Below are 16409 nucleotides of genomic sequence, written 5' to 3' on the forward strand. Positions count from 1 at the left end.
TGTCTGAGACCACTTTAGTTACCTTTATGCAAGAAAAAGCCCTTCCATTTACTCCTGACAATAGCTATATCTTTAAGTAAATCCCGAATGAATATGTTGTGATCAGTGTCACCTAGTGGCTCTTTTATTTGCAGATTCTCAATGCATGAAAAATCACTGCTGATAATCAGATCAAGGTTATTACTCTCTCTCTTGTCGCCTTTCTAACGTGTTGCTATAGAAAACAGTTATCCAGTAAATCCACAGATGTCTTGCTAGTGTGTGAGTGACCAACCTACAAGTTCCAGTCAATACCTGGAAAGTTAAAATTACTCATTATACAGACATTCTGATTTACTTGCCCACTCTATTTCTCTCAAAAGTTGTTTGTTATACTCAGCATAGTCATTAACCCTATAACACACTTCTACTCTCATTTCTGTTTTCCCAGTGCTTATGTCATACCATTGATTCAACATTGTGCTGGCTGACCATGTCAACTGGATGTACTGCTTTAGAGTTTATATGCTTCTTAACTATGAACATAACTCCTTCTCCCCTTCTGTCCTCTCTCCTGCCCAAGAATCTATCCTTCTTCAGTGTCAATGAAATCTCCTTTTTCTTCAAGAGTTCACATCAGATGATTTCAAGTGCAAGAAGCTTTGTATAATACTCAGAATGCCTTTAATAGTGTTAATAATGAAAGTTCTGCTACTTTGGTTTTTTTATTTGCTCTGTAAGCTTGGTTTTTTTCCCCCCGTTTAGGTAGTGTTGTTTGATGAGTCCCTACACTTCCCTTTTTTTCTCTCCCTAGCTTGGACCACCTGGGAGGTTGTTGCAATCTCTCCTATAGTGCATAGTTGGTATAAATTGTTTGGGTCAGACACCACCAGTGGTTTCCAACATCTGCACCATAGGTACTCTTGTGAAGTAATACGGTGCCACTGTAAAAGCCAGAAAAGTGTTTTGTGTTGTGCGTGTGTAGTATTGTGTTGGATTATGTTGATCTGTTCTGGCTTTTAGCCACAGAGCCCCTGGTGACACCTCATATTGCCTGCACACACCACTAGGAGGTAACCAGGCTTGCCATTATTCTCTGGCTGGTGTCTGCCAGGGTTGCCTGAGCTTCCTAGATAAAGACAAAAAAAATGGTGTAAGAAGGGTGCATAGAGCAAGAGTGTGGGTTAAAGTTGGGAGGAAGCTAGAAGGATAGGGAAGGAAGGCATCTTTTAGAAGAAAAAGGTGGGAGGGAGAAGGCTGGAAAACCCCAGCCCTGGGAGCCCACCCAGGGCCAGGGGAAGTAAAAGATGAACGTATTGCTAAGCTAGAGTGCTAGCAGAGTAGGGTCACCATTTGGCACATGACAACACAATGTTGGTTGAGGTTCAGTTGGTAATTTCATCCATTGAGCTATTTATGGTGGGTGATGTTGTTGTTGGTAGTCCCAGCTGATTTTAAATGCAGCCTGGGCAAATACAGCCAGTTGTTTATAGTGTTCCTCTTAATTGAGAAAGAGGTATTCTTCATTCCATGGGAGGGACAGTAGTTGTGTGAGCATGTGGCTTCTGGGTGGATGATAGAGGTGACAGTTGTAGAGATTTTCTTCGACTACATAGTGGCAGAGAGGGTTATCAGATATACCTAGTTCAGTAAGCTTAGCACTGAAGGACCCATGTCCAGTTAGACAGTATGTTAAGTGGAGTCTGGGTGAGTATGATGGAAGAGAGTGGGGGTAGGTCATAGATATAGTGGGAATAAATCTGTATGTAGTTCTTCCCTTAGCTGAGGTATTCCAATCCTGCTGCCAATTTTAGACAAGGTGGTTCATTATATTTCTTTTTTCCTGTTCTACGTTGTTAGTTAAGTTGATAGGAGTGCCCATTATAGCCATTTGAAGTGCTTTTCTGAGATGATAATGGAGCCCCCTCACAGCCATCTCTAAATGTAGAAATAGTGCACCTGCAAGGACTTGGAGTGCTGGCATGCTAACAATACAGCATGCTCTGGTTACAGTGAGAAGGATGTGGGCTGGATGGTGTTAAGCTTTCTTCTAAATTGCTGGATGGTAATCCTGTGAAACCAGGTGCCCGAACCATAGCAAACTGCTGGTAGGAAGACTGCTTTATATATTATAGCTAGGTTTCAAGCTGCATTTCAAACCCCAATCACATCTGGTGATCCTCGAGATCATGTTGGTATACTTTCTGATTTTGTGCATGAGATGTTGGAAATGTGAGAAAAAGGAGAGCATGTTGTCGATTATGATTCAAAGATACTTGATTTTTGTCACTGTTTTCATAGGAGAATTATTTAACTTGATGGTTGGGTGCCGTGTAGTACTGAGGTTGCCTTATGACAATTGCTTGGGTCTTATCTGGTGAGATGCAGAGTTTGTACAGGGTAACCGTAGTGTATGTGACTTCACCGCATGCAAGACTGCTTGTAACAATTTTATATACTATGCCCAAGAGTTCCGAATTTCCCATGTCGGATACTAGATTCTGCCACAACTGTCGCATTTTGTTCCTTGGTAGGGTTGCATCACAGCAACCCCATCAGGAACAAAATGTGACAGTTCTGCTGTGACGTTAGTGTATCACAGCAGAACTGGTCCACCTTCCTGTGGTAAAGGACAAATACTCAGAAGCAGCTGTCAAAGTGATTACTGCTTCTGGGTAACCAAGAAACCAGCACAACACAACACTCGCTATTCACACAAACCTAACACTAATCACATGCCTGGCCTTTTCTATAGTGATCTGTATCTTCACAGTGACACATGGAGGAATTGAACCGATGTTCTAGGTGCTGCCCTTACAAAAAATAGATAGATAGATACATACATACATGAGGTAGAACATGCATTAAAGAAAATGAAGAATCAGAAAGCTCCGGGGGAAGATGAAGTTACTGCAGAGTTGTTAAAATTGGGAGGAAGAGACATGACACAAAAACTGGCAAGACTCTTCACAAAATACATTAGAAAAGGTGTGGCACCTAAGGAGTGGAATAATGGAATCATAGGTTTGCTGCATAAGAAAGGAGATAAATCAGAAATTGGAAATTATAGACCAATTATCTTGTTATTTCACATCTACAAGTTGTTCACAAGGGTCATTACTAACAGATTAGAAAGAATACTCGATGAGAATCAACCGAAAGAGCAAGCTGGCTTTAGGACAGGATTCTCAACTATGGATCACCTTCATGAATGCCACAGCTAATGGAGAAGGCAAATGAATATAAAACACCATTATGCCTGGCATTTGTGGATTATGAAAAGGCATTTGACTCCATACAGTATAAGGCAATGTTTCGGGCACTGGAAAGACAAGGCATAGATACCCCATATATTATGATTTAGAAGAAAATATAAATAAAATAAATAAATAAATTTTCTGTTTATACTCTGGGATGACCAAACGGTCAGAGGAGTTCACAAGATAGACAGAATAAAAGAAACAGAACCATATTCAGCAGTCAAGGGCTCGAATCCCGGTCACTCAAGGCACGTATACTTATGCCCCCACGCGCTTGACCGCTAGGCTATGGCGGCCTCTTGAGAATGTGAGAATGCTACCTCCTTTATTAGACTAGACAAAGACAGTAATAAATTTAAAATTGAGAAAGGAGTTCGACAAGGACACACAATATCTCCGAAATTGTTTACTTCTGCCCTTGAGGAAGCTTTCAGAAGATTAGACTGGTTGCAGAAAGGAGTCAATGTGAATGGAGAGTACCTAAACCATTTATGATTTGCAGATGACATTGTGGTCATAAGCCACAATCCCAAAGAATTAGAGAAAAATCTTAATCAGTTATTCACAGTTAGTAAGGATTTTGGACTAAACATGATATGGCTAAAACAAAAGTAATGTTTTAATGATGAACAAGTATGCCACAGAAAGGGATATAATGATTGAAGGAGCAGTAATTGAAAAGGTGGAATTATATACTTATCTGGGACAAGTCATTAGCTGTAATAATGATAAATGGCTGGAAGTCATGAGAAGAATAAATTTTGGATGGATAGCATTCAGGAAATATAGTCACATACTGAAGAGCAATATCACAATTTGTCTGAAATGTAAAATAATGAACCAATGTATAATTCCCACTATGACTTATGGCAGTGAAACTTGGGCGCTCACCAAAAGAATGGAAGAGAAGCTGAGAACTACATAGCGAAGAATGGAATGAATTATATTGGGAATCAGACTGTTAGATAAGAAGAGAAACACATGGATTAGGCAGCTAACTCAAGTAAAGTACATTCTTATCAAAACTAAAGAACTAAAATGGTCTTGAGCAGGACACATAGCTCGAAGACAGATGGACTAAGAAAATAACAGAATGGTACCCAAGAGGAGCTAAGAGAAAACCTGGAAGACAACAACGGAGATGGACAGATGAAATTCATGAGTTTGTGGGTAGTAAATGGATGGCCATTGCACGAAGCAGAAGGAACTGGAAAGTTGCTGGAGAGGCTTTCATCCTGCAGTGGATTGAAAAAGGCTGATGATGATGATACATACATAAATGTCCTCTCTGTATACAATGTACTTCCCATATTACAAAAAATAGATTGATAGATACATACATACATAAATGTCCTCTTTGTATACAATATTCAAATTCTGCATGCAGTATGTCTGTTAACATGATATTATTATTATTATTATTATTAGCCATATAGTGCAAGGAAGCCTGAGGATTATGCTGCACCAGCCAAAAAAAAAAAAAAAAAATTCTGAATTACACAGAGAGAGAGAGAGAGTCAGAAGGAGAAGTAGAAGGGAAGGGAGTCACCAAGAAAGAGAAGAATGATGATATCCAGCTCAGGATCCTGGGTGTGCCAAGCCCATACTCAACAGATGTGAGCCTCTGCGGTCTCCAATATCCCTGCAATGTCTTCATTCAGTGATTTCACAAGTACTACAAATTTATCAAATTTGTTTACTATGCTCCCAGCATTAGTGTGCATGCAAATGTATCTGCACCTGTTTTTATTCTTTGTAACCCTAACACAGTCAATGTCTTTGCTTCTTTCAAGAAAATCCCCAGCAGACCCCGAAATGCTGACACCTTGATTTCCAGGGTGCTGCATGTTCCATTAGAAGCAGTGCAAGAATCACTTTCCCCTCTGCCTGCAACTGTAGTTAAGCTATTACTCTGTGTATACCCCAAATCTAGCAGTTTTCTGACTCACTAACACTGCCTCAATAGCATCAGAAAATATTCTTGCACTCCTTCTATTTAAGTGTATCCCATCTTTGTAAAAACAATCTCTCCTGGTAACAAGCACAGTCTGCACGAAAAACTTCTACCCCATTAGCTTTGTACAGTCTCTCCATGGCTAAATTGATTGAAAAGGCTCTGCTAATGTGTTCCCTCCTATCATGTCTGGGCAGAATTGCAGATGCTTTCAAATTTAATCCTGAATCGTAACTCTTCCTCTTTTAACTTTTCCATTGCCCTGAACTTGTTAAGCAAAATCCTAAGATTTCCTGCTCTCGATATCATTAGAGCCAATGTGTACAATAATATCACATTTTATGCCCTTAAAAGTTTATACAATGTCATTAACTTTTGCCCCTGCCTGTTATGCTCTGGTATTGCAGCTGCTCTGCAATATGCCTCTACACTTCTCTGCTTTTGTAAAGCATGGTTGAGACCCCATCAATAATGAATGAAATCACATGGGCATGAAATGCAAATGGGTGTTCAACTTTTGCAGAAAACACTGTATTCATGTTCCCCCATCCAATTTCTATTCACTCAGAACAGTTCAGACAAGAAAATGAAAATGATGCCCGACCAATACGACTGGGGTAGCATCATTCTGCATTATGCTGTTTCGCAAGCTAATATTGTAAATGCTGTGGACTAGAAATACTTCCTGATACAGATTCAACCCATTTACAATGTATGTAACATTGGCATTACAGTATTTAAATAAGATGTTTTATAAATTGTTTTGTTTTTTTATGTTTTAATATAGAATAAAAAAAAGTATAATACATAAATTGCATACCATTTAAATTTTTAAATGGTATGCAATACTCGGCCTCCGTAGCCGAGTATTGCATACCGTATGCAAAACTCGGCCTCCGTAGCCGAGTGGGCAGGAGCGGGAGTGCAGTAGCACACGCTCTTTGAGTAGGCCGGGGTTCAAGCCCCTGACTACTGAATACGGTCGATCTGCCAACTCGCACTGGACCAGCGTGGCAGATTATGGTCCATTTCCCTCAGCATGAATTGTTGAGGAGGCTTCCATCCTGCAGTGGGTTGATAATGGCTGCACTTTACTTTTTACTTTACTTTTTAAATTTTTAATAATGTTAATAACAGTTTAAATCAACATCAAATAAAAATATTAAATGTTAAATGCATAACTGTAATCTCAATTAATCAGCTAAGATCCTGTTGTACATAGATTCACATATCTGATGCTTCATATATATGAAATTGACTCACTTATAAGGTTCCACATTTAGTTATCATGCAGAACTGTTATTGGAATTCAAATATTTATCTGACTATTTCTTCAGCATATCACGAACACTGTACCATTGCGGTATTGTTATATTTCAAAATATTTGGATGACATTTAATCTATAGCACTGCAGATTTAGATCTGGACAGGCAAAAAGCCCACACGACAATTCTGCACAGAAAACCCCCACTGTGATAAATGCCCACAAGAAAAATACAAAACCTTGGACTAAACTAAGTGGATGCACTCGGGCTATGAAAGGAAGTCTATTTTGATTGTGGGACACAGTTGGGTGATCTTTTGTTAATATGAGGTGCCTTTTGCATGTTTTAAATTGAGTTTGGGCTGGAGACTACTTTTAAGTAATATATTATTAAAATTTATTGCACTTTGCTTTATCCTTGATCAGCCTTTGGCTGGAACCATAAACTATTAGTAAATATAATTTTTTTTATTTTTTTATTTTGTTGTTACAGTCAGGGCTGGGGAGTAGTGGTGATTTTGGGGTACTCCTTGTCCTACTCCGGAGTAAGATATTTTTTCTTAATGTTACTCCTACTCCTATTATACTCCTAAATAAAAAATATTTTGTCATTGCCACATGACTTATCAGGCTACTTTTTGGAATTCTGATTACATTATGATTATATGGTAATAACTATTCAGAATTCAAATGGCTGTAGCTATATTTTTTTTATTTAATGCAAATTTGAAATTACACAATATATATATTGATACAAATATTATTTATTCAATACAATGCACTAATACGCTAATTTTTAATTTTATTTAATACAAAAAGAGCAAAAAACTAGTAAAAACTAAAACTAAACTATACATTGTCTTTTAGATTGAGTTAATTCTCAAAAACAGTATGGACTCAATCAAATCTTCTTTCATCGAAGTACGTAAATCAGATTTTATTATTTTGAGTGCTGAAAACAGCCTTTCAAAACTAACTTGGGTAGGTGGCAGAGCATCTTGAACTATTAATGGATATGTTTTTATTGCATCTATCACCTGTAACGTTGATGTACGACCTACTTTCTCCACTAAAGTTAAAGCTTGATAGAAATCAAAGCGGAACTTCTCATAACTGGTTGCTTCCAGCACTGCAGCTTCTCCTTTGTTGGTATATGTATTACTAGCTTGAAAGCTTGATAGAAATCAAAGCGGAACTTCTCATAACTGGTTGCTTCCAGCACTGCAGCTTCTCCTTTGTTGGTATATGTATTACTAGCTTGAATGCGTCTCTTTTTTATTTTTTCTTGGTGATCAAGCTGTTTTTCAAAATCACATTCATCAAATTCTGAACTAAAAGAAGAAGGTGATGTGTCAAGCTCAGGGGAGGCCACATAATCTTCTTGCTTTAATCCTGTTATTTTTTCACTTAAATCAAGTAGTGCAGCTTTTCCTCTGGCTACCTGATCCTCTGATAGCAAAATTCTGTAATTTGGATCAACATAAATTGCTGCTAATAAGATATCATTTTCTATTAAATTAGTTTCTCTGCACTCCATAGACTGTTTGATTCCATCAGCAATGAGACCACCAATTTGGGAAAACTTGAAGATTAGACTTTTCCATTCTTTGTAGAATGATCCAAGTGTTAAGTAAGACTCTTGGAACTTTAAAGTCACATTATATGGGTGGCTAAGTAATCTTTCAAGCTGCTCAACTTCTTCCCATTCATGATTAGATAAAGTTATTTCAGGATTTGCCATATCAATAAATAGAGGCTTTAATTCCAAAAGACATTTGATCATTAAACAAACACTGTCCCATCTAGTAGCTTGATCAATTAGAGCTCCTTTTCCGCAGCACCTCTTCAGAATAGCATCAATCTTGGGGGATCGAGCAGCTACAGCAACCTGGCGCAACTTACTTATGAGATTAGCTGCATGAGCTCCTTTCAGACCATCACGGATTGCGAGCTGTAAAGTATGCACACCACACCTCATATGTTGTATGTTGACATTGGGGAAAGTAAAACCAATGAAATTGTTTGCAATAGCATCCAAGGTCTTGTCTAAGTACTCATCTTCATCTAAATCACTGTACACACAGCTTTCTCCTGATTCAAAATCTGTCTTTTCCTCATTAAGCTTCTCAACAGTTTTTATCATATTCGATGCATTGTCTGTAACTATTGTCAAGATATTTTCCTTCTTAATTCCAAAATCTTTGAGCACATTTTCAATCAATTTGTAAACCTGTTCGCTTGTATGTTGCGCTTTGGTATCTTTAAGTGCTAACGTACGTATTATCGTTTCTTTATTTTCATTCACAGACTAGACATTTATTCCAAAATAATTTACCCGTTGACAGGTGCATGCATCCATCTTCAGATGAATATACTTTCCCTTTAGCATCTCCTTCAACAATTTTTTTTGATTGTTAGCTTCCTCTAATATTATTTTCCTAATATTATGTTGTTCCAAAGATACTCTCAGTTTGGCTGCCATTTCACCACTCAATCCAATAAAACCTGGAGAAGAGAATACACTAAGTGGTAGTCCATTCTTTACAACAAGTTTATTATTATTATTAGCTACATGGTGCAAGGAAGCCTGAAGCTTATACTGCACTAGCCAAAAAAAAAAAAAAATTCCCAAGTTACCCTGAGAGAGAGAGTCAAAATTAGAAGGAAATCACCAAGAAATAGAAGAATGATGATATCCAGCTGAGGACCCTGGGTGTGCCAAGCCCATACTCACCAGATGTGAGTCCCTGGGGTTAATTTCAATAATACACCCTATGAATTTAGCAGCTGTCATTGCTATAGTAATTTTTTGGGTCTCAAAGTACTTTGTTAGAATATTTTTTCCTTCTACTTTACAACCTGTGCTAGAACTTGATGACTTTTTGTTGTTTTCCTTTTCCTCCATAAGCTTGAATTGTTCTGGATGCAAGTGCTATAAATGGCGTTTTAAATTGGATGACCTGGTGGGTGCATAGCCTCCTTTTCCTTTCCTTGCACTGATTTCTGAATTGCATGGCTTATCTCCATTCATCAATTGACATATGAAGACATTTTTTTCTTGAGATAATTCAAAGTATTCAAATACTCCAGCTTTCTTTTGTTCCATTTTAGACTAATTAAATTAAGTAGTTTATCACAAAATTAACTTTAACAGGATTACAAATTCATATTACCTAAAACAAAAGATAAAAATTTAAAATTTAAATTAGACAGTGCAATATAATAAAATTGTTTTTTGATGTTTGCATGTACAATATAATAACAGGAATAAGGAGTAACAAATATATTTTGTTACTCCTTATTTCTACTCCTGTAAAAACCTCTTACTCTACTCCTTACTCCTACTCCCGAGCCCTGGTTACAGTCATGTCATCACTACTTTTTGAACAGCTCTCATAATTAATACAACTTGCATTTTAAAATATTTATGGAATTAACTCTTTAAAAATTTCATTCAAATTTGTAATTTATTCTAGGGTGCTCTTGGAAGCAATAGTTTTGTCACTGACTATCTGATACCAGAAGAATTAAACAGAGCCAGAGCACACTTTCAAGGAGCATTTATTTTGGATTCTGTTATGAACTTCAACCGGACACCAAATTCTCAGCAACTACCAAGAGATTTTCAGCAGGTAATAATGTGTCTCACACACAAAATGTACTCATAACTTACATAACTTACATACATTACATAACTTTTCCCTTCATACTATCTTCTCTGTTTTTTTTTTTCATGGCATATTAGCTGCAGTACACTGTTGTTATTTAGATTTTATGCTATGCAAACTAGGGCCATGAGGTGTCAATATGTTGTGCCTCACTGAGTGTGTTCTGTGGTTGGTTTGCAAGTTTTGCAGCATAAAACCCGAATTTCTGGATGAGGGAAAAAACTATATGATCCTCCTCTGACACCGACCAACTTAGGCATGGGATGAAAAAAAGACTATACAAGTTTCTCCTGTCTAAACAAGACTTGAACTGAGGACTTTTCCAATATAATTAGATAAGCAGCTTACATGACCAAAGTGGAAGAATCATAGAAAGCCAGGCAGAAGTAGTAGATGAACTGAAATAAGTACTTTGTAGCAACATTTACAGTTGAAAGCCTGTTCAAAATATGAGTGAACGTAAAGAGGAATTACATTGCTGTAAAATAAGTGATATTGGAATCTTAGAGAAGACCTATCAGAAACGTTACTAAGGCTGAGGTGTGTATCCTGTTGTTGCATAAGCCTGTTGGGAAATGTTAATGATATCATCTGTAATTAAGGATTCTTGGATTGCACAGGCTCATCCCATTATGAATGGTATCCTTTAAGGATTACAGTGTGGCTTTGTGAAGGGCCCCAACCAATGTAATTAATTATTATAACGAAGATTATGGACATGAGGGGACATGAATTCAAGTTGATGAAATTGTGTGCTGATGTTTGCCTTTAGCCAATGATTTGTTGCTTGCTGGAACAAACTTCCACCGTCATTGTGGAAGCCTAAATAAATTCGAGGAAGAACTAGATAGACTATTGGCGGAATGGATAGGTGAAATGGGTAGGGTTTTTTTTTTTTTGGCTGATGTTTGCTTTCTTGCATCATATGCCACTATTAATGCTAATGGTATTTCTTTCACTTCAAAGAATTCACCAAACAATGTAAAATTTTTACAAAGAACTAGACATTTTGAATTTGTCTTGTAAATATGTGTGTGATTTTTTTTTTTTTTTTTTATGGGAGTCAGAGATTGTTTTGCTTTAAATAAAAATAGAAAAGATGTATGATGAAATATAATGAAATAATATAAATAATTTTTGTAAAATATATAAAATTCACTTTAAGAAAAAGATATCATAACCAAAGTGATTGTTTTCTTGAACTCACATTTTCCATTTCTTGCTAGTCTCTTCCAGATCTTCAAAGTTTTTTGTCATATGATGGTAACCGTGGAAATTTCTTGGCTATGATCTCTCGTTACAGTGCAGATTCGGAACTAGCCAGAAGTTTACTTAATGCTTGGAAAAGTATGGATCACAAAGATTACAAATTGTATAATTTAGCAGTGAATATTGGATCTGAAATTCCAACAAGTCCAGTTCTTAGTAACTATCTCAACTTCTTGAGAAGTGATCATGCTAATTTTTGGTATCATAATTTCTCATATTTTCCAGATACACTAAATGCTGTCCTCCTTACTGATACTGGTATGTAAAAGTTATTTATTTCATTTTAATTTAAAAAGTTATTAATATCAGAAATTGCATTAGAATTAGAACAAGCAAAAGGGTCAAGGAAGCAAATGTTTCTAATTCTTCTCTCATCCTATTTTTTTAATATTGAACAGATTCAATACCGAGTTATAAGAGGGAAGAAAATACACAGGTTGATCATTTAACTCTTAGAATTGACCTACTTCAATTTTATCATTCATTGCTGAGGTCTGCCAGTGCTTTGAAGTGTATTTACATTGATGAACACTACATCGAAGTTGCAACATCGATGAACTTATGCATAGAAGCATTCCCGAAAGCCATTTTGTGATAAGTTTGTGAGTGGTCACTGTAAGCACAGATTCATGACCTTAATGCACCTGTGTCACTTGAAAATTGCAATTTTCTTCAAACACTTACCTCCATAACTTCTGACATTTCTTTCAGTCTCTGTGGCATCCATACCACTGAACATAAAAGTTGCTGAGTCTTCATATTATCCATTATGTTGCTTACATAATGGATGATCTGCACAGGTCACATGTGCACCACAAGTGACCTGTGCAGATCTTGACAGTGGCTCCTTCTCTATTTGGGAATAAAGAACACAACTCATTTTAAAAATCAGAAATGAATTTAAACACATATAGTTTAAATTTCACTTCTGTTGCCAGAAATTATGATTTGGGTATTTCAGTCTGCCATAGAATGAAGAACTGAATGACTGTGTGTGTGTGTGCGCGCGCAGGGCTGTACAGTACTTATAAATAGGTGCATGAGGTGCTAATGTCAGGCCTCTGTAATCCCAAATTTTTAAAGCGATTTCTTTTTTAATGCCCTAATTTATTTCTCCGAAAGAATAGATAAATTTCCAAAATACAGCCACTCTCCAATTTACGTAATACTTAACTTACGGAAATTCAACTTTATGTAAGTTTTCCCCGGCCGGTGCAAACTTAAAAAAATCGTTGAAGCATATTTTGCATCCCGTAGGAATAAATGGAGGTATCGTGAAAATATAATAATGTGAATCCAATAAAACAGTTTTTATTTGTTTTGTTTTGCAATTCGTTCAAAGTCCTTGGAGGTTGAAATTTTGGCTATGTAACTAAGCTTTTTATCTCTCTATAAGGTCATTTTTATAATGGAAATTGCACTACACTTTCATCGTTATCATATGTTATCATATCATAAAAGTAAAAAAAAAAAAAAAAGAAGTAAAGTGCAGCCATTATCAACCCACTGCAGGATGGAAGCCTCCTCAACAATTCATGCTGAGGGAAATGGACCATAATCTGCCACGTTGGTCCAGTGCGAGTTGGCAGATCGACCGTATTCAACAGTCGGGGGCTTGAACCCCGGTCTACTCAAAGAGCGTGTGCTACTGCACTCCTGCTCCTGCCCACTCGGCTACGGAGGCCGTATTATATCATAAGCACTTCCTAATTCATTTCACAAATATACGTGGTCTCAATGTCCATTTCCACTTGCAGTCTGCCAAACCCCATGTACTTTTTCTCACAGAATCTCAGTTATCGGTTGATTCAACTACTGCTCATCTCAGATGCCCAAATTATTTGCTGTATGATTCCTTTCGCCTTAAAGGTGGTACTTGTGCATATGTCCGTTCTGATATTCCCTGTCAGAGACTTGACAATTTGGAATCTCCTCTCTTTAATCTTCTCTGGCTTAAAATCTCTTTACCTCATTGTGTCAAATTCATCTGTTGTCTCTACCGTTCTCCCAACTCCACTAATCACTTGGAGCTCTTTGACTTCCTCTCTTTGCAACTTGACTTTCTCCAGTCCAACTTTCCTAACAGTGAGGTAATTTTCCTTGGTGATTTTAATGGTCACAACTCCAGCTGGCTTCCGTTTTCTTGTCACACCAACCCAGCAGGTCGAGATGCTGAGGCTTTTGCAATTACTAATGACCTAGCACAGATTGTTCATTTACCTACAAGAATACCGGACAATCCTAATCATACAGCCAATACGCTTGATCTTTTTCTCCCAAACAATCCTTCTAAGTACACGGTTGAAGTGAGAGGTCCTTTAGGCACTTCAGCTCACAACTTGGTGAGTCTCTTCTCCAATGGAACCTTTATATCATGGCTATTCTCAACCTCATATTGTTTGGCATTACAAGAATGCAAAATGGGATGACCTGCGAGACTTCTTTTCTTCTTTTCCATGGTCGGATTACTGTTTCAAAACTTCTGATGTCAACGTTTGCTCAGATCGTGTCAGTGAAATTATCCCACACTCCACTTTAAAATCTCGTCCTTTATCTAAACCTTGGTTTTCCAATAAATGTGTTAAGGCTGTTCAAGAGAAGAATGTTGCATATCATAATTGGCTTGTTTCTAATTCTTCAGTTTAATTTTCTGCCTACACCAAAGCTCACAACAATTGTAAAGCAGTTATTAATCAGTCCAAACTAGAGTTTGAACAGGCTAAGAGTAGAAAACTTGCTACTTGCCCTAATGGTAGCCGAGCATCCTGGTCTCTTGCCAAAGCTATTGCCCCAACTTTTGCCCATCTCTGCTCCCACCTCTGTTCAAACCAGATGGTTCTGTTGTCACTTCAGCCAAGGATAAAGCTGACCTGCTAGCATCCCATTTTATTTCCAGATCATGTATTAATAATCTTGGTAAAACACCTCCCACCATTCCCAGCACGCTCCCTTCAATGCCTCCTATGGTCTTCCGTCAAAAGGATATCAGAAGGATTTTGATGAATCTTGATGCTAAGAAAGCTCCAGGTCCTGATGGTATTTCTCCACTTGTTCTCAAAACCTGTGCTCCTGAACTTACTCCTATTCTTTGCCGTCTTTTTTCACTTTCTTATTCCAAAGGTGTTTTTCCTTCTGCTTGGAAATTTGCTCCTATCCAGCCAGTTCCTAAAAAGGGCGACAAATTCCTCCCATCCAATTATCGTCCCACTGCAATTACTTCTACTCTTTCTAAAGTAATGTTGAAATCAATTAACCGCCAACTCTTAAACTACCTAGAAACCTTCCGTCTGATCGACGATCGCCAGTATGGATTCTGTCAGTGTCCATCCAATGGTGATATTCTGGCTTATGTTACCCATTTATGGACTAATTCAATGGAAAGTTCGGTGAAACACAAGTAGTTGCTCTAGGCATCTCAAAGGCTTTTGATCGTGTTTGGCATAAAGGTCTTCTAAACAAGCTACCATCTTATGGTTTGCCATCTGTTTTTAGTAATTGGTTATCCAGTTTTCTCTCTGATCGCTCACTGAGGGTGATGGTAAATGGCTCTCTATCTTCTAACTTCTCCACTATTGGCGGTGTCCCCCAAGGTTCAGTTCTTTCCCCCACTCTTTTCCTCTTGTATATTAATGACCTTCTTCCATTGACTGGAAATCCTATCCATAGTTTTGCCAATGATAACACATTGCATTCCACTTTCCATTTTGAGAAACCTTGTCCTGCTCAATCAACTTCAACTTCTCGAAAATCTGTAACGAATTCCTTAAATGCCGATCTTCAGGTAATTCTCCAGTGGGGCAAAGACAACTTAGTTGATTTCAACCCTTCTAAAACTCAGTCTTGTCTTATATCTCGCAAAAAGGATTCTTCCGCTCCCATGCTTATCTTTAGTGATACTCCGATTTCTAGGCAAAATGATATATCACTTTTGGGGATTACCCTGACTTCTAATCTCTCTTGGCACAAGCACATTACAAATATTGCTTTCTTTGCATCTAAAAAACTTGGTATTCTCTTTCGCTCTCAGCGTTACTTTTCTTCCAAACAGCTGCTCACTCTGTATAAATCGCAAATCCACCCTGCCACGGAATATTGTTCCCACATCTGGGGTGGTGCCCCCAAAACCTCTCTCAGGCTTCTTGATTCCATTCAGAAGAGGGCAGTTAGGTTAATTAATGATTCATCTCTAACAGAGTCTCTCCACTCGCTTTCTCATAGACGTACTGTTTCTGCTGCATGCCTCTTCTACAGATACTTCCATGGGCACTGTTCTTCTGAATTGGCTTCTATAATTCTCGCTCTCTCTTTCAAAACAGTCCGAACACGTGCCGCCACCAACCAACATCCATTTACTGTCCAACTTCAAACCCACAGAACCAACTTTTCATCTTCCTCATTTATTCATTCAACTGCTGTTTTCTGGAACAACCTTCCTTCATACGTATTTCCTGAAAATTACAATCTACAGAAGTTCAAGTCCAATGTCAACAAATATCTTCTTTCGTATTCTCAACCTCCAACCCAAGCACGGTACTAAGTACTATAGGTTCTAATACCTCTCGTGTTGGAGTTCACATAAAAAAAAATATGTTCTGTTATAAGAATCAATTTTGAACACCTTTGTGATATTTTTCCAAAACACACTTATGGAGGTCAGTACCATAAAACAATAAAAACAGTTTGCACTTTCCAGTTTATTGGGCATTTCTGTTAGTGCATCTAATTATAAATGGGTAATAAACTCGATATTATTGTATTTGCAATAATCCCAATAACTAGAATTGTGTGGGTTTTTACGTTATTATGGTGAAATGTGTTTCCCCTTTGCTGAAATCTTCAATCATATAAAAACATAAATAAATTTTCTGAATCTTCTCTTCATTCCTATTTACTTGATACAATGATGAAGGGAAAGCGATCAACGGAAGGTGCAAGTGCTGGCAGTGCTGGGAAACGAAACAAAACAAAATTGATTTAGAAATATATAGAAAAAACTATTTTAAATGATTAGGAG

The 16409-nt window shown here is 37.4% G+C and overlaps 1 protein-coding gene across 1 annotated transcript in view; it reads left to right on the forward strand.

The window, feature by feature from the left end:
* The window catches only part of LOC150087133 (uncharacterized), a 140410-nt gene that overhangs the window by 73151 nt on the left and 50850 nt on the right, over positions 1–16409 (forward strand). The window contains exons 4-5 of the mRNA XM_090371831.1: positions 9935–10090; positions 11353–11653. Of these exons, the coding sequence (XP_090227957.1) occupies positions 9935–10090; positions 11353–11653 (457 nt within the window). The remainder of the gene's footprint in view (positions 1–9934; positions 10091–11352; positions 11654–16409) is intronic.

The sequence above is a fragment of the Mastigoproctus giganteus genome, chromosome 4 (assembly GCF_048544385.1).
Source record: "Mastigoproctus giganteus isolate SK-2022 chromosome 4, ASM4854438v1, whole genome shotgun sequence".
NCBI classification, from domain to species: domain Eukaryota; kingdom Metazoa; phylum Arthropoda; class Arachnida; order Uropygi; family Thelyphonidae; genus Mastigoproctus; species Mastigoproctus giganteus.